This window comes from Phyllopteryx taeniolatus, chromosome 18, assembly GCF_024500385.1.
Source record: "Phyllopteryx taeniolatus isolate TA_2022b chromosome 18, UOR_Ptae_1.2, whole genome shotgun sequence".
NCBI classification, from domain to species: domain Eukaryota; kingdom Metazoa; phylum Chordata; class Actinopteri; order Syngnathiformes; family Syngnathidae; genus Phyllopteryx; species Phyllopteryx taeniolatus.
In genome coordinates, this window is record NC_084519.1 from 10,207,452 (window position 1) to 10,231,595 (window position 24,144).

General features: G+C 39.5%; 2 protein-coding genes and 1 long non-coding RNA gene across 4 annotated transcripts in view; 1 reads left to right on the plus strand and 2 right to left on the minus strand.

Moving 5' to 3' along the window:
• LOC133468733 (disks large-associated protein 2) overlaps nt 1–21,231 on the minus strand; it is a 29,011-nt gene extending 7,780 nt beyond the window's left edge. Inside the window, exons 1-6 of the mRNA XM_061755016.1 lie at nt 20,129–21,231; nt 7,257–7,313; nt 4,497–4,855; nt 2,713–2,798; nt 2,198–2,604; nt 1,477–1,568 (exon numbers count right to left, since the gene is read on the minus strand). Of these exons, the coding sequence (XP_061611000.1) occupies nt 1,477–1,568; nt 2,198–2,604; nt 2,713–2,798; nt 4,497–4,855; nt 7,257–7,313; nt 20,129–20,276 (1,149 nt within the window). The 5' untranslated portion in view covers nt 20,277–21,231. The remainder of the gene's footprint in view (nt 1–1,476; nt 1,569–2,197; nt 2,605–2,712; nt 2,799–4,496; nt 4,856–7,256; nt 7,314–20,128) is intronic.
• LOC133468734 (uncharacterized) lies at nt 64–3,719 on the plus strand. Of its 2 annotated transcripts, none has more exons than XR_009785560.1 (3): nt 64–541; nt 627–712; nt 2,211–3,719. It is a non-coding gene; the product is annotated as an uncharacterized LOC133468734 (long non-coding RNA). The 2 variants fall into 2 exon arrangements; XR_009785561.1 differs by lacking the exon at nt 2,211–3,719 and adding an exon at nt 1,107–1,455.
• Nucleotides 11,379–24,144, minus strand: part of dlgap2b (discs, large (Drosophila) homolog-associated protein 2b) — a 63,497-nt gene continuing 50,731 nt past the window's right edge. Inside the window, exons 4-7 of the mRNA XM_061755015.1 lie at nt 23,112–23,326; nt 21,304–21,460; nt 19,909–20,128; nt 11,379–17,209 (exon numbers count right to left, since the gene is read on the minus strand). Of these exons, the coding sequence (XP_061610999.1) occupies nt 16,395–17,209; nt 19,909–20,128; nt 21,304–21,460; nt 23,112–23,326 (1,407 nt within the window). The 3' untranslated portion in view covers nt 11,379–16,394. The remainder of the gene's footprint in view (nt 17,210–19,908; nt 20,129–21,303; nt 21,461–23,111; nt 23,327–24,144) is intronic.

The following is a 24,144-nucleotide window of genomic DNA, read 5'->3' on the forward strand; positions in this document are numbered from 1 at the left end:
AATGTGAATGCATTCTTGTCATTACATTTATTATTATTATTATTTTTCACCATTTGCAGCAGGGCTCCGCCCCACTGGTAGTAATTTGAAACATGGTACAAGTTTGTGTGAATGTGGAGAAGAGGAGGAGCGTGTTGAACATGTTATTTGTTATTGTCAAAGGTATGAAATAAGCAGAGGGAGGCTAAGAGAGAAAAGTGGGGTTCCGGTATTTAATCTGAGACATGTACAGAAGAAATTTCAGTTTTTAAATGAAACAGGATTGATAAAGAGTATCTAGTTTAAATTTTATTTGTTTTGTTATGTATTATTTTTGCTCCCTAGTACTGTACATATGATATGTATAGACGTACTCCGATCCACCCTCCAGCACAGTAGGTGGCGATATTGCATCTTCGACGTTTGATGCCACCCGCCAACAAACAAAAAGAAGAAGAGGAAGCTAACACTGAGAGCTAGCTAAACTGCATCTGTAGTATAGCTCCTGAATCGTAGTTTACATTGTTTTTTGGGTTTTTTTCAACAAACTGGCTAAAAGATGGTAAGATTTGGCTTTTAGTCGTGGATGTACTAGTTGCCAAGCTATTAAAATTACAACTTGGGCTGTCTTGTCTTGTGAACATTAGCCTCCCTCGACTGTGGATGCACAGTTTAATTCCACAACACTAATTAAACCCTCCAACAAGGACAGAAAATGGTGGATTTTCTCTCGGTGAGTACATTTTATTTTGCATATTACTGTATATATATTCATCATTTGCTTATATTTATGGTTAATTTGCAGCACTTCTACTGAAGTGTGGCAAGTGTTTTTTGAACCTGTTGAATTGTCTTCAATAGCCTTTAATCTGTCATGTTTTGATTCTCCTTGCGCAAAACCTGGTAACCAAAAATGAGAAACTCTACTCAGTAAGATGCAGTGTACTTTAGTTCAATACCACTGCAAACAACAAGCATAATATTAAACATATATAAATAATACCTCTGTAACAGTGACAAGTAAACTCTCTGTAAAGGCACATTTTTCCCCCCTTGCAGCTCCTCTGATCTTATTAGATTGTGCAGGTGGTCATAAAGTTTTGGTCATTCTGCGTATGTTAATGAAGGTAGCCACTGCAGGCGTGGATGTGGTGCAGGGACATGAGGACAAAGCAGTGAGATGGGGTGGCAGTCCATTATTTAGACTCTGAGACCCAATTCGAACTGCTGCCTATGTGCATTAATGGACGGGCTCAAGTGCTTCCGATTGGAATTCCCCTTTCGTTTCCTGAGAGCTCAACAGCAGCAGAGGGACCGATTCACTATTGATTGCTGCGATCCATTTCTGGAGGGCAAACAAGATTCTCCAAGCTCAGGCGGGAAGAGAAGGGTACGTTTACCCATAATGCAACTCTCTTAGAAACAAATTAAAAGCATGTTGTCCGATACTGCGGGGATTTTCAACAGTGCATAAAGGTTGTGTTGCCCATCACTCACCAGATTTTGCTGACACAGCCAGTAAAACTGCTGAAACTTTTGGGACATTAACAGCTGAGCACTTCCCACCGCACTCCGGATTTTCCCGAGAACTGCAACAATAACAAAAATAATACGTTGAAAAGTGTCTTTTGACTACATGTCTCTGATTTACCATGGAGTAAATTAACAATAAATCAATTTTTATGTTTATTTTTTCTTTTTAAAAATATTATTTTCATACTAATTTTCGCTGGCAGAAGATACAACTAATATTCGCCCTCTATTGCTTCAAGACAATTAATCAGATATGAATTCTCGACAGTCAACATTAAAATGTGTCAATTGGTGATGAATTATAAATCATATTATTTCTATATTAATTTTAGATAAAATAATAAGGAAAGTGTTTTCCTCATTTCCTATAAATGTTTTACACAATCAACCTTCTTAATTATCAATAGTATCTTCTTAAAACACTTTTTTACATTAATTCCAAACAATTTACAGAATTCATAATGTTCAGTTATTGATTACTTTTAATTATCTTCCATTATCATTTATATATGTACATTTTAGATGGCATAAAACGATGAGTATTAATTCCTCAGTTTCTATATCGTAAGAATTCTTAACTATCCCTTAGTTTAATTTATTTCCTCTAAATAACACATTGCAGCTATTTCGTGTCTATATTGTCAGCTCAATGCTGCCAGACAAAAACAAAAAGAAGGACGCTCACTCTCCTCCGACAGATCATGCTCCTCTGCCTCCCTCTCCATCTCTTTACACCATCCCTCCATCCTTTTGGATTCATTGTGAAGAAGCTGCATGAACCAGCCGCCATCCCTGCGAAGAGGAGACACTCGACCCATCTCGCTGGCCTCCAGGCTAGGTTCAGCCAGCCAGGGTTCAGGCTGCGGGCTGGGGGCCCCACTGGAGGCCCGATAGTCCTCTCTGTAGCTAAACAGGCCCTGGGTGCGCACTGTGCGGATGGCCCCGTACTGCGTGGGCGTGCTGGGCTCAGAGTGGCGACCAAAAGCGCCACCGAACTGCAGACCCTTGTCTTCCATGGAAGGGAAGCCCTCCAACTCCATGTCGGCTTGCACTGCAGTGGTAACACTGTTGGAGCGCTTGACCCGCCCACGCCTAAACGTGCACGGGTCATCTGATTAATGTTGGCGTACAAATCCAGGACGAGGTGAAGAGACAACATCACAGTTATGAAAATGTAATGAAAAGGCAAGTGCCTCGTACCTTTTGTGATCCTCCACCTGGATACCTATAGAGTGAAACTGCGGAAGGCCCTTGCTTTCAGTCTCGGAATCTGTCACAGTTTCCACCTGTTGAAGAGATGGCACAACTTGACATTCAAATTGAAATATAATCAAACTTGTCACAAACTCCGAAGAGAAGCTTGAACTTTTCCACATGCATTCTTCTGCTGCGTCATGACTCTCTTTAGGTACGAATTCCTTGCAGGGCCTCTGAGTGGTGCTTTACAGTACAGTACAGTGTGTGCACAGCGACATTGGCATTGTTGAACCTGTTCAGAATTGTTTGCACTAGCTGTTTGTAAATACAACTGCTCGGAATCTCGTAGCTTGTATTTTACCTGTTTCATATTTGGATGGATTTATATTGTTATACTGGTCACATGGGTTTGTGTCTACATTAAATGATGTGCAAAATATAGGGATCATTTTGAAAAGACATTTGTTGTGCTAAGTCTGTCCAAAAACCATTTTTTATGACGTGTTCTTATGTAATTCAACTTCCACGATTGTCATTGGACAGTAGTGAAAAGAAGATAATAACTAAGATTCAATAAAAAGCAATCCCTAAATCTCTAAGACTACTTAGATATCAACCCTATGGTAACGCACAGAAAAGTTGGAGTTACTGGAGACTAGACATGGGAGTAATAATCAATTAATTTCTCATTCAAAATTCTGTCAGTTGTCTGGAATGGATTGTTGAGTCATCTCATCTTGAACCAGCTGTAGCAAAATGCGGTGTAATACTTGTATGTAACCAGCAGCGGCGCTGTTGAGTTAGTCTAGTTTGTCGTCCAAGCAAATCAACATAAAGTTAGTTACAGGAAGTTGAGCGATGTCCATGCTGACCCCTGCTCTTGGCAAAATTATTCTGTTCCATACCACATTGGCATGGAAACAGGGGTTCTGACCAAAACCCATTACTAACAATCGATAAGATAAATTAAAATTGCTTGATCGACAATGGTTATTGTATACCTAGCCCTAAATTCCTGCGTAAATTCTACATTAAAAAATAAATTCCATTGTTTCTTTATAGTTTGTTATGTTTTAGTCTAGTTTCTAGAGATGGTGAATTTGGAGTTGTCATTTGCTCGAAGCTATAATCATCAAAATTATACATGAAATATTTCTGTGTGTGAGGTGCATCTCTATAATGAGTTTCACTTTTTGAATTGAACTACTGAACTAAATTAAGCTTTTGACACTACTATAATGTATTGATATGTACCAGTATGGCAGCTTGTGTAATGTTTTTGTCAACTTTGGAGAATGGCATAAACCCACATTTTCATGGAGCCGCTTGACGGGGTCTAAATTGCTATGTCAAAGTGTCACACATCACGCTAAATTCTGAACCACTTCCTGAAGCGGTCACGTGGTACAGTCGGGCAACAAAGCTTCGGACGTCATCATTTCCGGCCCCTCCCCCAAATGAAGCAAGCCTCGATACACACCTCGTGGACACGCCCCCTTCATTACTCGACACACGCCTCGAAGACTTGGTGCAACCCGTAACATCACTATCTATCCCTAATGGAGACTGATGTAAACTAAACTAGCCAAGAGTTGGCCTCTAATAAATGAACTCTAACTCGCACTGAATGACTAAACATACTTGAAGCATGCATCTGTTTTAAAGCCATAGTTGTTCTGATTTAAATGGCGTTTTATCCTAAGATTGACTGGAAACATCTTACTTCTCGACACATGAGATTCAAGAAGATTGTCATCGTTACAGTCCGGTCGTTATGCTGTACATACCTGTATCCCGATAGAGGATCTAGGGGTTTTGAGGTACTCTTCCGCCTTGGATACCAACACGGCTTTGTCGCATGTCTGGATGGAGCTGTGGCTGCCCAAAGACGCGTGCCTCTTGGGCGCCGCAGACTCCATGGCCATCGTGACCGCCTTGGAGCTGTCCAGGCTGTCCATGGAGCTGTAGATGGGACGTCCGAGGCTGTCGGTGGTCCACAGACCGCCTCGCGGTTGCCTCCCCTCCTGGTAGGCATCTTGGGTGGACTCGGTGCTGCTCTGGGCTGTCACAGAGATAAGAGGCTTGGTGGTGGCACGCGGGGGCACAGGAGGTGGAGTCTTCTTGAAACTAGGAGGATATGACACCACTGGATAGCACAAGCAGGATGACAGGATGAAGACAAGGGTAGAGAATGAATAAAAAACAAAACTTGATGAAAAAAATACCCAGAAGCGAGAGAAACAGCATGATGGAAACTCAAGACACCTTTAACAAGGTAAAGGTCACTGAGGAGATGTTGCTGTAAGTTGCAAAGCACCTGTGTGTAAAATGCGTGTGTGTTACTGGGGCAGTGAAATCAAGGTTAATAGAGGAGATTTGCTCTAGCAAGTGCAAATGAAATGCTGAGTGGGATTCTTCCACATGGAACTCTGGATTTTTAGTCCTCTAATTTGCTCACAGAAAAGACATTCATTCACAGGAACAGAGGTATTGGTACACTGACAACTCTGCCTAAACAAAGTGAAAATGGAAGAAGCTAAAACAACAGTTTCCACTCCTCGGGGAAGGGTTTCTCCAACATTATGTCTGCTGGAATTTTTTTTACATTCATCCACAAGAATTTTCTTGAAGTCAGACGTAGCTGATGTTGGACCCAAGAGATTCTGGCTCACAATCGCTGTTGTAGCTCATCTCAAACTTGTTTTATATTTGAGGTCCAGGCTTTCACTTGTAGATTCAAGGGGGAGGCTAAAATTCTGATTGATTTAGAGTTTTGTCCCAATACATTGACCTTAAACTTCATGGATTCATCCACATTTTACAAAGTAGCAGTCCTATTTTTACTTTTCCAATATGTTTAATAACTAATGTTGAAATAAAAACAAATAAAATAACAGAATAACCTTTCGATTTTATGGATTTAATCAAATGTTAAATATCCACATTAGCAGAACAAAGCTAACATGAATCACACAGATTGGAGAGAATTCACACAACACACAATGTTCCTTTAATTCATACACTGTTGAAAACAGAGATAACTGAAGAATTAGGGTATCGGTTGCCTGCTAAAACACATTCATCAATGTTAACAGGTGTAGTCACAGCACACACACAAACGCACGTATGCGTGCACACACCCACTCACACAAGCTTGCATTACTTCTTTGGCTAAGAGCTAATTAAGTGCAACAAAACCACAGAAATTCTGTTAAGACAAATCCCATCACAGACTTGACTTCCTTCCAACTTGAAGGGGCTGCAGTGCTGCAAGAGACAGTGGGAGGATTCCAAAATGAAGCTTTGTGACTCAGGCAATATGAAGCGCCACATTGTCTATTTATACATCCTCTAGCCATCTGACTTCAATTCATCGCTCAACATGTTACATACAGACCTGCCCACCAGCTGAAAGCTGCAAACAAAAGACTTTTACCATAAAGATGATGGTACTTTTATACGACAACAATTTAATAAATGTATTGTTTTTCTTTGCATGTTTTAAAATATTCGCATGCAGACAAAAAGGATGTCAAAACGATGTCCATTCACACGGACCAGCAAAAAACAACATGCATATTAGCCAATTAGCCGGCTATGTCTGTAAATAAGCGCTATGCGTCATATTCTCCAATGTGCATAAGAATGGAAAAGGTGCGTATTTTGGCTGTGCAGATTCTCCCTTCGACTTAAGCACTTTTCCTCTTGAGCATTTAATCCCCAAGGCCCCTCAAATGAAGCACATCAGTAAATGACTTCCAACTACAAGTCTTTACTGATTTAGCTGAAAGATTGGTTGTTGTATTCTGTCCTTTGTGCTGCCTTCTCCATCTTCTTGTGTTTGAATGGGAATGTTTGCTGTATAGTTCAGTCAACAGACACTGGAGGTTGTGTCAGGAATAAATCAACCTGAATGCCATTGCTATCAAATGTGCCTGTTGCTCAGCTAAAATGTCCTGCGAATACCGAAAATAGGAGTGAGAATCCCGTCCTAAACAGTTACAGTATTTAGACACATCATAATAGATGTTCTCTGGAAGTTACTAAAGTAACCCTCGTCAGTCTCCCACAGGTCAGACAAAGGGACGCCCCCAGCAACTAAAGACGAAATAACAACCTTACTCTTGCTCCTGATGTAATTATCTCCTTCTCCTCACTGACCCATTGCCATTTCAAGACTGCATGACTCAATGCTTGTCTGAAAGGTGGAGTCTGTGTCATCCACATAGGCAGAGAGAGAAAAAAACACTTGCACCCTAATTAAAAGTATATATTAATGTATTTTTAGATAAAATAATAGAGCCCCTGAACTACAGGTATTCATGCTGCACCACAGACAAGGTTTGTAGAAATGATGTATGTCATTTTTTAGTAATCCTTTAGTAATCCTATCTCACTACTAACTAACTAACTAACTAACGAACTAACTAACTAACAGTATAATAAATCAAGATGTCCTCCAGGTAAACATTTCTACATCCACTGCAAATATAAAATATACACCGTGTTGCACAAAGTCAAGCTAAAAGATGGAAACTGACTGGTACCTGGTGGTGGCTGAGCTCGGTCCACACTGCATGAAGTAGGGAGACGAAACTGAATTCCTGCAAGAGCCAAGCAGAGCCAGTTATTGTAGGCTCGTCCAAGCGTGACAGGGATAAAAACGCGCACGTACTGGGACTACATTTACATACCAAAACAGACTGACTTCTAAAGCAAATATTGATGGGTTTTTTTCATTGCAAATGCAGTTGTTACATCAGTCAGGAAAGGAACACAGTTATTCTGGATTTACTGCAGTTTCTTATTCTTGCAGTGCTAATGAGCTCAATTGGTGAACCATCGTGGACAATTTCAGAACTAATACTAATATGTAATGGCTCTGGTTGTCCAACTTTACCTGTGTTTCTTTTGCCACTTCCAATGTCATCATACAGTGGGCAACAATTCTCTGAAATCTGCATTTTCTGAAACACCATCAGCTTTTTTTACATTAACAATCTGGTTACAGTGTCCAAATATTAAGTATTGCTCTTACAAACGTCCAAATGCTTGACATTTGTTTATCTGAATTTAAGTGATTATGTTGCCCATGTATCATGATGTACTTCTAAAGAGCAATCCATATTGTACTTGTACTACTCATGCATCATCTCAAAACACACAGTAACATGTTATCATAATGTACAATACATACAGACAATCACAAGACAAGTATTAAATCAAGTCAAATGTTGGACTTTACATTTGAAAAATGTCAATTGTTATTTAAACAAAGAATAAAATGAAACCTCTGGAGCGCCTCAGAAAAGACATACGGTAATACAGTACTTTTTAACGACTACTTACTGGAGTACAGTATGTAGTGCCATCAGTATCATTTCATATCAGAATTATATAACAATCTCAGTTTAAGGTTAAGATTGCTTACATGTTTACTATTTTTTTTTAAATGTCACTTACAAGTATGGTGTCTTATGAATTCTTAATTCAACAGACCATTTAAATAGTGTACACTTTTGTGCTCCCGACCAAAGTTTCAGAATGACCGTTGTAATAGTTCAAAAAGTCACTGCCCGCCTTGCGACTCCGTCCACTCGTGCCAGATGCCGTCTTTGCCACAGTTGCGAAGTAGGGCTGGCAGAGAGGCTGGTGAGAGGCCGCTCTGACGCAGATCAGGGCGGAGTAGTGCTTAATGACGTGCAATGACTGACAAGCTTTGCATGAGCATGGGGGCTGGAGATGGAACAGAGTGATTGTGTTATGCTAATCCTCCCTCATTTCAACTATGCCGGCTCAATTATTTATGTAAATTAAGATTAGGATAAATATTAGTCTTGTAAAGCCTCGAAACCACTAAAACTAATCCTTTAACGAGAAACATTTCATCTCCGCACTCTGCCAAACAACTTACTAAGTAGTGACTTTACTGTATATACAGCTTTGTAGTCCCTGTGACACCAGTCGCAGTAAAGAAAAACAACCTGACAAAAATAAAACAAATCATCAATATCAATATCACCATTGACCACAACTACCTCAACACTTTTCCTCATAGAAATGTAGTTCTGTACTGTCCTGTTCACATACTAACAATAATTTCAAAGATTTTGGTTGAAAATTGTGCCTAGTGGTTAAGTACTAAGAAGAAACCTCATCTACAATGCACGGGCCTTTTTAGCCACGTTTCCATCCAGTGGTACAGTTCAATTCGGATGGGTAAATGCAGATTTTCAGATTCAAATTTTACCCTGTCTTGATGCCACTGTTGTATTGAGTAGAACAATGCTTCCAGGAGAAGTTACGTAACTCAATTGACATTAGCTCACATGTTGTATTTTATTAAACCGAACAGAATCAACAGCACATCCGCTGGTTGCAGCGAAGTAGTGCTCTAGTCTAGTACTGAAGTGATTGTTATAAGTTGTGTACTTTGTACTGTCCTGAACTACTGCAACCAGTACACCAACAAAAAGGTGCTGAAAACTTGGATGGTACATGTCTGATATCTTGGGATAGCTTTACAATGGAAACATAGAAATGTGAACTATACGTACAGTAAATTAACTGTACTGCTTGCTTGAATCCGTGAGGCTCAGCGGCCAATATGGAATTACATTCAACACAATTGTATTCTATTTTTCAGTAAGATCAATAGGGCTTTCTCCATGCCCTGCAAATTAGCTGGCAACTATTCCAGACCGTACTCAGCCTCTCGCCCAAAGTCAGCTGAAATAGGCTGTAGTTTATCTACGACTTTAGTGAGAACAATCGCTATAGCAAATGTATTAATGGGTTTTCTATAAAAACTGCATCCTCCAATGCCTTTCCTTGTATAATATACAATCTCTGTTCTGTGCATCTGCATGTCATAGGCTGCATTAAGCGTGCGTGAGGGCTGGCTCATGAAGATGGGTAAGTGGATGACGAGATGTATGAGTGATCTGACAGAGGACATTTACAGGTAGGACACCTGAGGGTGTGCATGATTCAGCCGTTGGATTTCCTACATTAAAAACGTTGTATATATAATGTAAATAGTTTGCACAATAAAACAAGCATGTTGTTTGGTCGCCACATACATATATACATACAGTGGTGATGCCCCCATGGATGCAAGGTGGTGCAACCTTACATGTATGATAATATCACAACAAACCAATACAAATCAGTGTCTACAAGTTAGGATCTGAATAATGTCTTTTTACAATGTTCATGTGGTCAAATATCATCTGGACTTTTGTCTTTCCAAAATTGTTAAATCTTTCCAAACCATGCACACAAAAAACCCCTAATGAATTCAAGAAAAAAAGTACTGATATGTAATTAGTTCGTCTTAGCATAGCAGCTTCAAAATCATTTTTATAAAACCCTGGCTTGTCATAAGGAGAATGGCATCACTTTTATTGCAGTGGAATCCCTTCTTCTTACTTCAGTCTACCCTTAAGTTGTGTTAGCTCTAGCGTAGGTATCGATGTTACTGTTCAGCATTTTGTGCGGTGCTTGTACAAACCTTGCTGCACACTACAATGATCAGAGAACTGTTTATTTCAAGAATTTATGTTTTAACGAAGACCACTGTTGAGCTGTATTTACAAAATTTGACATTTATGGGGGAGCCAGGGAGCAAAAGTTTAAGTATGAATATTGGGGCCATATACTCAACAACATTATTACATAATCCTTTAAGCCTGGGAAAATACATCAGTTTCTATTAAAGGTATTACATTGACTGTAAAGTATGCCGTTCTTCACAGTAGTAGAAGAGAAGAACCAAATTCATTTAGTTTCTTTGTAAAAGGCCTTTACAGTGGAACCTATAATGTTGCATCTCTTCTGGGACGCTAGTCACCCTTTGATTTGTTTTTCATAATATAAGGAAAATGAAATGGTTTTCCTCTTGGGTCACCATCATTTGCTTTGTTTTATTTTAACATTGTTAACGGTCATAAAAGTGTAAAACTTAATCACTGTTAATACTGAAGCATAGTCATAAAACACTAAAAAGATCGGATTTAACTAAAATCTGAATTGAGGACCATGGCCTGCAGTGTGAACGTAGCCTTAGTGAGGCTCTTAGGCTTAACTTTAGAGATGAATAAGAAAGGCATAATGCTAAGATGAGGTGTTTTTACTTAAAAATGTATCAAGTGTTGTATCAAAAATCATAACCGGTCTTAATAGTAAAACGTGAAATCAATAAAACACTCAGTGAGGGCAGTGACACAGCAACAACACGTATGATAACGCTGGAGTATTTAGCTATACTGTATTCTTTTTTTTTTTAAGAATACAATTATTTGATGTTTGCTGAACGTAAGTCTTGAGAACAAAAAAATGTTTCCCTAACATTTTAGATGAATTAGGACTTGTACGGGCAGCACGGTGGTAGACTGGTTAGAGCGTCTGCCTCACAGTTCTGAGGACCGGGGTTCAAACCCCGGCCCCGCCTGTGTGGAGTTTGCATGTTCTCCCCGTGCCTGCGTGGGTTTTCTCCGGGCATTCCGGTTCCCTCCCACATCCCATAAACATACATGGTAGGTTGATTGACAACTCTAAATTGCCCGTAGGTGTGAATGTGAGTGCGAATGGTTGTTTGTTTGTATGTGCCCTGTGATTGGCTGGCAACCAGTTCAGGGTGTACCCCGCCTCCTGCCCGATGACAGCTGGGATAGGCTCCAGCACGCCCGCGACCCTACTGAGGAGAAGTGGCTCAGAAAATGGATGGATGGATAGGAATTGTACAATCTTAGGGTCATTTGACTTTTGAGGTTCCACTGTAATTATCGTAAAAGTAAAAAATGTCATGTTGTTATTATTCAGAGATAATAAGAGCATTGATTTGTGCTGGTTTGTAGAACAAAGCTGTATATTTGGTCGTAACCTGCCTTGCTGCATGCCAGTACATTAAAAACACAAAAAGATACAGTAATGTGTCATAATTGATTCTGTAAAATGGTTAAAGCAAGAGGATGTATTAGTGTTAAAAACAATAGGATTTAACGGACCTTAAATTTTAAAGAGATTCAAATAAACAGCAAATGAAGAAAACTAAAGTATGGAATTTCTGAAAAAAATCATGCTCTGTGAAGTTATCCTCTAGAAGCATACAAAATACAGATTTGAACAGTTGCCAACAAAAATAAATATGATTGTGTGCTACTACTCACATGATGGCAACTACTTCTTTTTGTTTTGTTTTTTACTCCTTTACCAAGTACTAGTACACAAACTTTCCACAGACTTCAATGTGAGAAAAATGAAGACAGTTCAAATACATTAGCGTGAGCATGAAATCATTTTCATTTCTACCAAGTGAAAAATGTCAATGGGTCAGACAAAACGTATGAAACATATAAAAGAAAGAAATAATAAAGCCGTTCCCTACCGGACCTACCGTACTCTCTACGCCCCCCAGCTAAGCTACGGGCGCCTGAAATGGGGAATAAAAGAAAAAGGAAATAATAACCAACCCAAAAAATGACAGCATTCCTAAAATAAAAAATAAAATAAAAATAAAATAAAAAGCTTGACAAGACCTATAAAATGTTTTTGATGTGTTTTAGGGTAAACAACTCGGTGTGTGTAACTTTTTTTGGGATGTTATTGTAAAGCTATGACCCCCATTAAATTGGCATCAACATAAACATTCTAAGCATTTTTAATTCAGTGTTTTATATCAATTTATGAAAAATACATAAGGCCAAGAAAAGTTGGAAAATTCACAAAAACACCACAGTAAGCAAACAGAATTTGAAAGCAAAAGTATCACATACGTTTCATTCGTTTACAAAATATAAGCACAAGCTAACAAATGCAGGCTAAACGACTGTATTCAAAAGGGATGTTTTAGAACACGGACAGAATCAGATTCACTAAACATTTGCAGTCTGAGATCCCTGAAAATTGCATCATGACTGATGCAAAACAGAGAAGCACATTTCCTCGTGAAGAAATTAACCATGAAAGAGAACCAAAGGCTTAAAAAATGGGAGCGTATCAGGTGCAACTAAGATCCATTCAAAAGCGTTTGTCCTAATAACTACATATGATACATTTGGCACAGTTGTTTCATTAGATCTCTGGGTGACAACATATTATCAACAGAATATTCTAACAAATATATTGGGATGAAGAAACAAAACAGCCAATTGTAGATTTCATTGGAAAAAATACCCTTTGTCCATTTTCTCTCTACTCGAAAATGTCTACTTTTCATGTTTATTTTAAAATAATTTATAGACCAATGTGTTGATTTTTGTTGCTACATTTACTTATATCAAGGTACATCTGGAAAAATGATGACATTATGATGAAACTCAAGATAACTCAAATAGGTTTACTGAATTTGAGAGTTTTGTGTTTGTGTTTTAGAAAAATATGACTTTGCACAGCATTTCATATCAACAACAAAAAATACTTGTGTGAGTACACGATGCTACTACAAAAGAAATTCACCAGCTAAAGTTTTGATTGTGGTAGGCGAAAACAAGCAAGTGCAGAAATTAAGTTTCATTTAATACAGCATATGTAGGAAAGAAACTGTCACCAAAAGAAAAAAACATTCGATCACAAGCAACTTAATATCCAGATGAATCAAAAATACACCAAAGAACCAATAATTTGCATAGAATGAATGAATACAGATTGGAGACATCATGATTGGCCAGCACCTTAAAATCACCTTGCATTCCCCCAACAAAGGAGAAAATATTGTTGAGAAATGCCATTGTAATTCCCTCGAATAATGTCTATTGAAATATACTGTGTATATGTATACATATAAATCTTTATAAGCTAGATATTTCACAGTCATATGCCTTCACTGAAATAATGAAAAACCTGCTTTTTGTTGACATTTAAATATATAACAGAAAATGTTAAATATTGCACATGTGGGATATAGCAAAAATAAATTTGAACCTTTACCCATCTACCAACATTTCTTTCACAAAGCCCTGCTGAAAAAATATACCTACCAATGCCAAAAAGCTAATTATTCTTTGTTAAAATGTATTACTCCTAGGGATGGGCATAATAACTGATTAGTTGTTGAATAGATCATTAAGAAATATGTTGATTATTTGAAATTGATGGGGAATGAATGGAGTGCAGTACTTAACTGCAACCAGCAGAGGTGCTGTTGATTATGTCTTGACTAGTTAGTAGCCTGCAACTTCAGCTGTGGGAAGTTGAGCTACATCCAAATAGACACAATGACACAATTCATTCTGCTCAATACAAAACTAGCACGGAATCAGAAGTTGAGAACATTCAGTGCGAGATTTTCGCATCACTCGATTGCAACGCTATACACGGATGGAAAGTCAATAGCTAGTTAGCAGGTCTGTATCTCATAGATTTGATGGAATTACTCTCTCTAAACTGTGTTCATATTTCTCAACAATAACCAGTAAGTAGGTAAGTAGCTATTTTACAATTTTTTTATGTGATGCATATGTTTAATGTGAACAGGCTTAATTTAACATTTTTCTTTTGTTACAAAGCATGTAATTTAATTGTTAAAACAATGGTTGTAAAGATTATTCTTGAAATATGGACGAATCACACTTTTCTTAGTATTTTCAGCTATCTAAAATTAATAATAAATAACAATAATTTTGTTGTCAATTTCATCCACAGTCAGTCAAATGCCAAATGTCAAATTTCTCCAACTGGTCTGCGGGTCTAAGATTGAAAACGTTCAAAAAAGGACAAGTCTATGGGCTCTCTTTTCATGACTTGTGCAAATACAGCGCTACGCCTGGTGCAACTCTCTAAAGGGCTGGGCTAGGCCCGGTTTTTGTATTTTCTCCGACCGGCGTATATGGGCTGAAATATGTGCCAGCAGGAACTCAATTTGAGTCATTTCTATTCGAATTAGAATTTCTACACTTGAATAATTGTATTCAAAAACTGAATTTGAAAAACATAATTTTAATTTGTATTGTTTAATTTGAAACATTGCATTTAAATTCAGCTGTGACAGACATCAGGGAACTGTAAGGAATAGCAATCGATCGGCGATACACAGATCTCGTCTTCGGCCAATCAGAGCCTTCGTTTTTTATCACGTGACATAGGTACTCTCCGGAAAGTCAAATCTTCTAACCAGCGACAGTATTTTAATGTGATAGTCCAGATATAAGGGCTTAAAAACATGAAGCTGCTTTCTGTCAGCCCCAGTTCTTTGGGCTTCAACTTTGGTACACCATGTTGGGAGAAGGGAATAACAGAGCGGATGAATGGCGAGAGTGAATGCTAGCGGCGAATGGGTTACTATTGTTTCATAAGCGAGGTCGTGACTGACAACCTCAACAGGGGTTCCCACCCATTAAAATTAGTCACGAGCCCAGCTCGGCCATCACTAGTGAGGCGGTTTCCGTACATTCATTGGTACCAAATTGCACCTCTGGGGACTTGTCGACGAGGTAGAGCCCCTCAGCGGCTCTGATTGTCTACGTTGGGGGCTGATCTTTCAGAAGCAAGAGTTCAAATTTAGGTCAAGCTTTTACCACCTCAAATTGGGAATTTGTAGACTCATGCACTGAAATAATACTGTACAACCAAAGATTGTTGAGGCACCAAACTTTCAGTGACCACTGCTACCAACCAAGTGATGGACATAATAAATAAATGGCCTCATAGACATGGAAAAGGTGCTGTGTTTGGTTTCGAACCAAATTGACTACTCTTTACTAACATATCTCACTGCTCATCCAACACAGTATGTTTAGAACTGCAACCAGTGCAACCAGTACAGTAAGTATTTGAATATAGTATTATATACATATATGTATACAAAATTGTACATTTATATACAAACATGACTGGAACATAAATGGAGCTTTTGAAGCCATTACCATTTGTACTAGATTATTTCGAAGCCCCCTTGTTGTTTTTCCTCATTTAAATGTTGTGTAACTGCACAGTCTGTCATTCATTTTAAGGTTCATAACCTCAAGCTACATTGTTAATCAACCCTTTTATCGAGTTTTTGTTGTTGTTGTTATTTTGAACCAAATTGTCCATTTTCTCTTTATTAAATGATAACAGTTTCTACCTTTGGTGGTTAGTCCACATAAACTTTATTTAATGTTGGAAATATTCAACATTGGCTTAAAAAAATAAATAAATCAAAGGCCATTGTGACAGAACGCTTTGATTGGAATATCTTAAAAGTTAACTCCATTTAAATATATTCTTACATAGTATTATTCATTTTGATGCATTCATTAGAAAACTATTTTTAGGGTTTAAGTTATTCACAGTATACGCAGGTGGTGAAGATAGTGTATCTACATGGAGAAACTGGAATGAACATGAGTTAAGATGAATGTGCAGAGACAAACCAATTTGTTTGTTATTCATCCTCAAATTTTGCTTGAGTTCGATTTTTTATTTTTTATTTTTTTAAGACAACTGAGGAAAGACAATGCTGCTCTTGTTGGCACTTGTTGATCTAAAGATCAGCTACCATCTCGCTCACATTCACGTGTCACGTCAATCTGAAGGTTAAAACAGTGGTCTCTTAGAGGCTGTTAAAAGAACTTCATAACCTTTTTGACAGATAACAGATAGTGTCTGCAGAGGATAAAGGGACTAACAATAACCTTTTTTAAAGAAAATACCAAGTTTTGCCATGGCTTCCTCATCGTGTCCCATAGAATGACAGACGGGAGTGATTAGAACGACATAGACATGTATGACATGGGCCCACTGGTGTACTTCCTGCACCAGAGTTCGAGACTTGCACTTCTGTGACCACCTGTGTGGCCACATATTTCTTGTGGCTTAGGGACCCTTTGCTTTTTGTTGATCTCCCATGGGAAGTCCTCTATGGGAAGTGGGCTAGCAGGACTGCCCGGACCCTCTGGTGTGCTCTCGGGGGTTCCCTCTATGATCTCAATTCGGGGTGTGTTAATTAAATCCATGATGCTAAACGGCGCCGGTTCAGGTTGACACATCACTGACTTGTCCTGCGTATGCTGCCGAATGGACCAGCTGGATCCTGCTTGGATTCCAATGGACACTCTGTCTTGTGTTTGTGTGGTGCCATCGCTGCATGGCTCCCGACACAACGTCCACATATTGTAGCATTGAGTGAAATTGAAGAAATTGCTGTTGAAAGTCTTCAGCTCCCCACAGACATCTCGCCGTAGCTCTGCCAGCTCATAGCGCATAGCTGAGATTTCATCCTTCCACTGCATGTTAAAGGCAGCGACCATGTTTGCAGACTCCTTGAAGGCCTGGATGGCTTGAGGGACCGGTGGCTCAGTGGCGGCCATGGGCGAGGCACTGGGGACCCTGTATGATGGCGGTGTTGTCGGGGGCACCGAGATGGCCGTTACGGTGGAGCTAGTACTGTGCTGACTGCGAGCAGTCACCGTCTCTCTCTCTAGCCTCTCCAGCTCTGCATAGGCAGAGGAGCTGGCAGCATCATCGTCCTCTATCATGTCGTCATTTAGAAACGAGGTCGCATCCACAACATCATATCCCTCTGGAAGAAAGATTTGAATATGCAAACAGGAAAATGCGAGGTGAAAGGAACAGCTGGAGTGTGATTTGATTGAGGTTCTGAACTTAGAGCATCAACTGCACATATCTATGGCAAACTTACAATACGTGAGTTAGTTAGCAATTCCAGACATGCACAGTGCGACCCAATTGTTCATTTTTTTTCAGCCATGATTCAGGATGTAGGATTGCTATAAATGATTTGGCTAATTTGGTGATGCCAATCGTTGTTTGAATGCAATTTGGCTTGAGGTTTATTTTTTATTTGTATTCATCCATTTATTTATTTATTTATTGTGCTGTGTAAATGTGTTAAATCCACCAGGACAATTGTGTCCGAGAACTCACATACTGTAGGCTTGTCAAAATGTTTTACACTGCCTTCTCAGTCATGTCAAAGAATAACAAGCTTTTTCCCATCTTTTCACTGCACAGTGCACAGCACAGAAAAGAGTGGAATCAAACACATCAATCATCATCAAATCAACATTTGATTATTTGAGAATTGATTCATCAAAATGTTTTTGAGCGACTTGGATTTTGTGCCATTTTGTGCAAAGGAAAAGATGTTAAAAGAGTGGAAGATCCACAACCCACTGGACCAAGAAGCAGTTATGAACCCTATTGAAAAAATTAGGTCCAAGGTGAATAATTTGACGCCCCCCCAACTTGATGGCTGCACAAGGGAGAGCTGCAATCCCACAGTCAAAGACAGCTGACAGACTCAATGCCAAAGGGTAGACTTTGCGTTCACATACGAGACATCTGAGACAGTGGTGATTCTATGATTGCAAAAATGAAAACATTTGGAAGTTTGGGAAGTATACACCTTTCAAATATTTACATTTACAGTTGTCTATGTACACTTGATATACCGGCATTGCAGACAACTCACAAAAGTCAGCATTGCATTTGCTGCTGTCATTGATCCCGCACAAAAATTGAGACTGCATTTTTGTGAGTTGTTTGCTCAAAACAACAGAGTTATTCTACCAATTCTTTATAGAAACTCTATCAGTTAATAGCTATTTTATTCACTGAGAAGGCAGTGCAAACACATATACATAGATATATGTATGCTTCAGTATTAAAATACCTGGAACAATCATCACTGATGCCTCCAGTTGATCTTTCCCCCTGGTTATCCTTCAAGAGATGGATGGTCAAATGGAGAAGGATTTGCTGCTCATCTGCCCTACAGAGCACCACACGGGATCCCTTCCCCTCCGACTATCCTCACATGGGGTTACGTTCATACAGTTCAGGCATTAACTAGGTCTGTGCGCTACCAAGAAAAACTTGATTGAAGAATCGATCTTTGTCCCAGCCAATACAGGTAACATTAATTTCTAGACCACTATTCCCTTGGAACAGTGTAAATAGTGCACCATGGGAGAGATAAGCTTGAATAGGCGATAGCTAATCACCACCCATGGAGCCCTTCCTCTGTGTTGGCAAAATGTTAGCTGTAAATTTGCGATTGAATCCTCAAAAATGGCTTATTTGGCCTGTTTCAAGTTCAGCAAATAAGACGGTGGGATTGGAGAGCACTCATTTATCCTCAGTGCTTCTGTCACAGAGAAGAAATCGTTGATGGAAACCAAATTGAAGTTGGTAGATTGAAATAAAATACAAAAATCCAAATTGAACAGGAAAACAAAAGCCCACAGCATCCGTAAAAAAACAGAAAGATAAAGTACAAAAAATCAGTGTATAGTCAACATAAGTGCACATATTTAAATAAAAATGTTTCAATAGGGTTCATAGCTTTACTCTTTAGGGCAAACACCAAATCCACTTAGTGAGGGAGCTGCTGAAAAAGCTCTGCTTGCACAATGAAACCCAACTTTTAGATCGATATTGCAAATACAGTGTTACATAAAGCGGTGAAATCACACTTAAAGAGCAGAACAACAAAGCATCCTGAAATTAGAGAACAAATTTCCAGTTTTGAGTTTGTTCAGTTGTATGGTTCACTCGAATCAATTGGATTAGCCAGCTGTCCTGTGATAGACACGTTTATAAGTTGGCCTGACAGTGCTCTTCAGATATTTCATGCAACACAATACAGCAATACCTCAACTAGCCAAAGGCAAATCAACAGCTTTACCGTGACTTGTCAGTTCATTTGTGCAACCAGCATATGTGTTATTTTCTCTAGTGTGTTGACTTACCTGAATGTTATCATATGGCTCTAGTTTTTAGACTGTCAATTACAAATTGCAAAAGGAATGTGCAGGTGCATCAGAGCAGGGCGAGGGCAGGTAGTTTATTGTCTTAACACAAATGCCCATGGCCTTCTTCAGCCCTCCCTAAGACTGACAACACATAGTGTGTACACCACAGTTTCTCATGCTCAGGGCCTTTTTCTTGGAGACATGACATGTTGTGGTATTGTGTGGTGAGTGCATGCGACCCTCCCACCCGTTTGCCTGTCTACAGCTTTGCAACAGCACAGGTAACCAACCTAGTGATGCATGGAGCGTGCAAACTGACACTCAAGCAAATCCATCTAAACAATCAAGGCAATGAAAAACCTTCCAAAGAAAATCAGCTTGGCATCTCAGAAATTCAAGGGTTCCCCACTGTACATATGTAGGTATGTCAAGTTTGTGCTTATGTATAGGATGCATGAGGATATGTGGTCTCGGCCCTCTCTGATTTAGCGGGTTATTGTTTTACCTGTTGTGGATCTGAGAGTTGAAGTGACAGTGGAGGATGTCATTGAAGGCAAGCAGTCGTCATCTTGGGAATAACCAGCCTGTATTGCACGGAGGTAACTGTGGCTTCGAGTGCGGAACGAACCCGGCAGGTCCAAGGCCTCCATAGCCTGGGATTCTACTTCACTAAAAACGGACTCGCAAACTGACTCAAACTGGCCATTGATCTCAGTCTCACTCACCTGAGAGACAAAAACAGGAATAGCAGTCCTTAATTTTTCCTCTTCCTTTCTCTTTCTCACTTTGATTCTTCCCCTTTGCACAGCAAATATGAAGGAGTGTTAGCATAAGGACATGCCACTGACAATTCCCAACCAACTTAAGCTGCATGAATGTCAAATAAAATCAAATAAAACAGAGGATAGATCAGAACAGTCATACGTTAACTTTGTAGTGCACAGCATTTTCATTTTCCGTATCCCCTTTCCCCCAAAGTAGGTACAGTACTATTTAATACACATTTCTACAAACAAACAAAATCCAGTCTCCAATTGGTGTGTTAGCTCTTGCAATAGTGCCCTAGACTGATGATGATAATGATAATAATAATAATGCATTTAAACAGTTGACTGACTGACAGGGTATTGTCTGTTTATAATAATCTCACCACTGTTCAATGTCATTGTTTCACACATATTCCTCTTTAATAAAGTAAAGACGCAAACTGATTGTACGCTTCTTTTTGGTTTTGGACAAAAACACATTTTCCTTTTCTTACTTGTTCTCCATAAATGGACTTGCGTCACAAATCATTTTACTGTAGCAACCACCAGGGTCCAAAGGAGCTCCAGAACAGACTCACACAACTGATCGCAGCGTATGAAAAGGGAAATACCTGGAAATGTTGATGTGTGGTTAATTATGATGCTTTGTCTCACAGCCCCTGTGCCTAGCCGCTAATCTTGTGACGAAAGTAGCAGTCCGCTGTTTCGCATGTTAGTAAGCTAAGTCACTGGCAGGCCATGACGACAGGTGAGTGAGTATCAGCGGCCTCTTCAAGACAAGCAGATTTGCACTTTGATGTAAAGACTTTTTTTCACAGTTTATGAAAGTTAAGTGTAAAATGAACATTCAAGGTTTGTGTGTGAGTATATATTCGTGAAATTCACAGAAAGGAAACAATTATATTTCTATTTTAGGTCGGAAATGTAAAAAAACAACAACAAAAAAGAAAGGAAACTCAATCATGCGTTTTGATTCCAGTCTCCAGATCACAATTAGCTGTCAACCTCTAATATGACTGGCTCAATGTAGTGCTTTATTTCTGTACACACTTCTAATGCAACAGCCAGTAATGATAACAAATATATTTGTATAGGTGCGTTGCTTCCGGTTGACATGCATGTTTGCCACTCACCTGGCTGACGCAGCTAGCCTGACTGAGGGTGCTGACAGCACGCATGTAACTCTGGTTGCGAGAGCGGAAGGGCGGTGGATGAAAAGTGGTGGCAGGGTCCAGCGTAACACTCGGGTGGGCCCGCATATCTCTCATGGTTTGCAAGCGGTAGCCCGGGCTGAATAGGACCAAGGGCAAGGGACAGACAAGAAGTAACATATGGACCATCAACTGGATTATACTGTACTACCTACTGACTGGCATCTTCATCTGTTCAATAAGCCATTGCTGAATGTATTGCTCCATAATATCATCACAGGAAAGGCTCGTGTCTTCTTGACTCAACCTAATCTGGTATCCACGTTAAAAAAAATGTTAATGAGAGGGGGGGGGGAAATACATTCCTCAGTTTTGATTGAGGGCAATGGGTATACAGTGGTTCATGTAGTTGACTGTCATGCTGGTGGCTTGAGATCAATTTCCATGCAATTCCCCTGTGACTGTCCAACAATCCAGGGTATAGTCTATTTGTCTAATTCAGCTGGCATCTTCTATAGTGCAGGTCTATCCATCCAATGTTGTGGCCTGTTAGTGTAGAATACAGTGTATGCTGATTCTACCTTCAACCATATGGCATGCCAAGATTGCCCCCAAATGCTACAAAAGAAGTATGTTGGGCCCAAAGTAGGAGTAATCAGAACCCTGCTGTGACAACAACGAAAATAGAAGTGAGTGGCTAAAGGATGGCAGACGCATGACGCCTCCCTGCCTTCTTGCATTTTGGCTTTGTTTCACAGTGTCTGAAAACAGCCATTGAGAGGAACACGTTCAATAAAAATATAGGCAGCAAGGATGTGTGGGATGTAATTCTACACAATTGTATAGCTTTTAGGTGAACAATAAATTAATACTCTTCCACTTGTTATGCTTTTCTGACATACAGATAGGCAATACAAAAATCACCAGCAACATGTCCAGCTGCAAAAATTGAATGAGACACTACAGATCTGTATAAAATAAATAGCGCCTTCCCTGTATTAAAATAAATGCCCAACACAGTCAGTGAGGGATTAATTTGGCAGTATATGGGGGTATCAAACTCATTTTTGTCGTGGGCCACATTGCTGTTTAGATTGTGAAACCATATACTGTAGCTGTATTATCGCCTTACCATATTATTACACACACCAAAAACAAACTGGTAGAGAACTCATTTTTAAATCCAAAGTCAAGGAAAACATTTTTTTTCAAGTACGGTATTAGTCAATTTATTTTAAAAAGCGTTTTGGTAACAGAAAAATGCTTGAAATTTCTACATGAAGACAATTTCCAATTTTGGAACAGATTTTAGTTAGAAACATGAAGTTGACGCACATGATTTGGTTTTGTGGGCTGCATAAAATGAGATAGCGGGCTGGATATGGCACCCGGCCTTATGTTTGACACCTGATGATGGATTTGTTGGTAAAACATTTGGACAGTAACATTTTTCAAATGTATCAATCAGGTTATCTTGTCTTCAGTCGATAGAGGAGGAGGATTGGATTTCAATATTTGTTCATATTTGTAAGTAATTCCGGCCCAATTATTATTCTCATTTTCCCATTTCAGCGATCAAGGAAATTGGTATGAATACCACTCCAATGTAGCCGAAAACCTTTCTTACTGAAACTATTTTTCAGATAATGTTACTTTGGACTCTGACATTATTAAAACATCAACTTTTTTAAACAACTGCCTAAAGTGCTTGACAAACACTCATAGAACACAGAAGTAACAAATGATTGCGATGAAACAAATAGTCACACAGTATATTGGACCAGACCTACCTTTGGGAGTCAAAATGCGGTCTGTGCATGGCTGACTTAAGGACAAGAGCATCTGGCCGAATGCTTTTCTGTGGGGAGGTCTTGGGGCTTTCGGAATCGCCACTATCATCATCCACCTCTCCCATAGCTTTGACATAGCTACTGCTCCTCATCCGCCGACATGGGATCTCGTCATCCTTCTCGCCGGGGTATCCACCCCACTCATCTTGAGGTACCTTGTGGGCAAGGATCAGCCTCTCTGAATCAGGTTTTAGCCAGTTTATTATTGCATTAAACAACAATGAAGCACAGATGCAAGTCCCCTTTATGAGACCACGTGTCAGACTTGGCAAACTAGCAATACTTGCAAGTACTATGCAGCCCAATTAGCTAAATGAGTGTGAAGGCTGTTCCAGACACAAGTTGCATAAGCTCTTGCTTCTTTAGCCATAAAGAGAACATTTAACTGAGACACAGTAGCTTCTCTGTGCACACCCCATGGGAAACTGTAAACGTAATAGCACACTTTGGAGTACATTAAATAGCATTGCAAGCACAAAACAGAAGGGAAATGTTTGTTTTCCCCCCAATAAATGATGCTTAAGTTAATTCATTTGCATTTTAGTTGACAGCTTTTTTTTGGTAAACATTACATAATCTTTAAGTGGTAAACATAATTTTGAGAGAAAGAAATAGACAATGCTGAAAACTGTTATTCAAAACTATCCATCCATCCATTTTCTGAGCCGCTTCTCCTCACTAGGGTCGCGGGCGTCCTGGAGCCTATCCCAGCTATCATCGGGCAGGAGGCGGGGTACACCTTCAACTGGTTGCCAGCCAATCGCAGGGCGCATACAAACAAACAACCATTCGCACTCACATTCACACCTACGGGCAATTTAGAGTGTTCAATTAACATGCATGTTTTTGGGATGTGGGAGGAAACCGGAGTGCCCGGAGAAAACCCACGCAGGCACGGGGAGAACATGCAAACTCCACACAGGCGGGGCCGGGGATTGAACCCCGCTCCTGGACAAGAGCATACTATACAAGT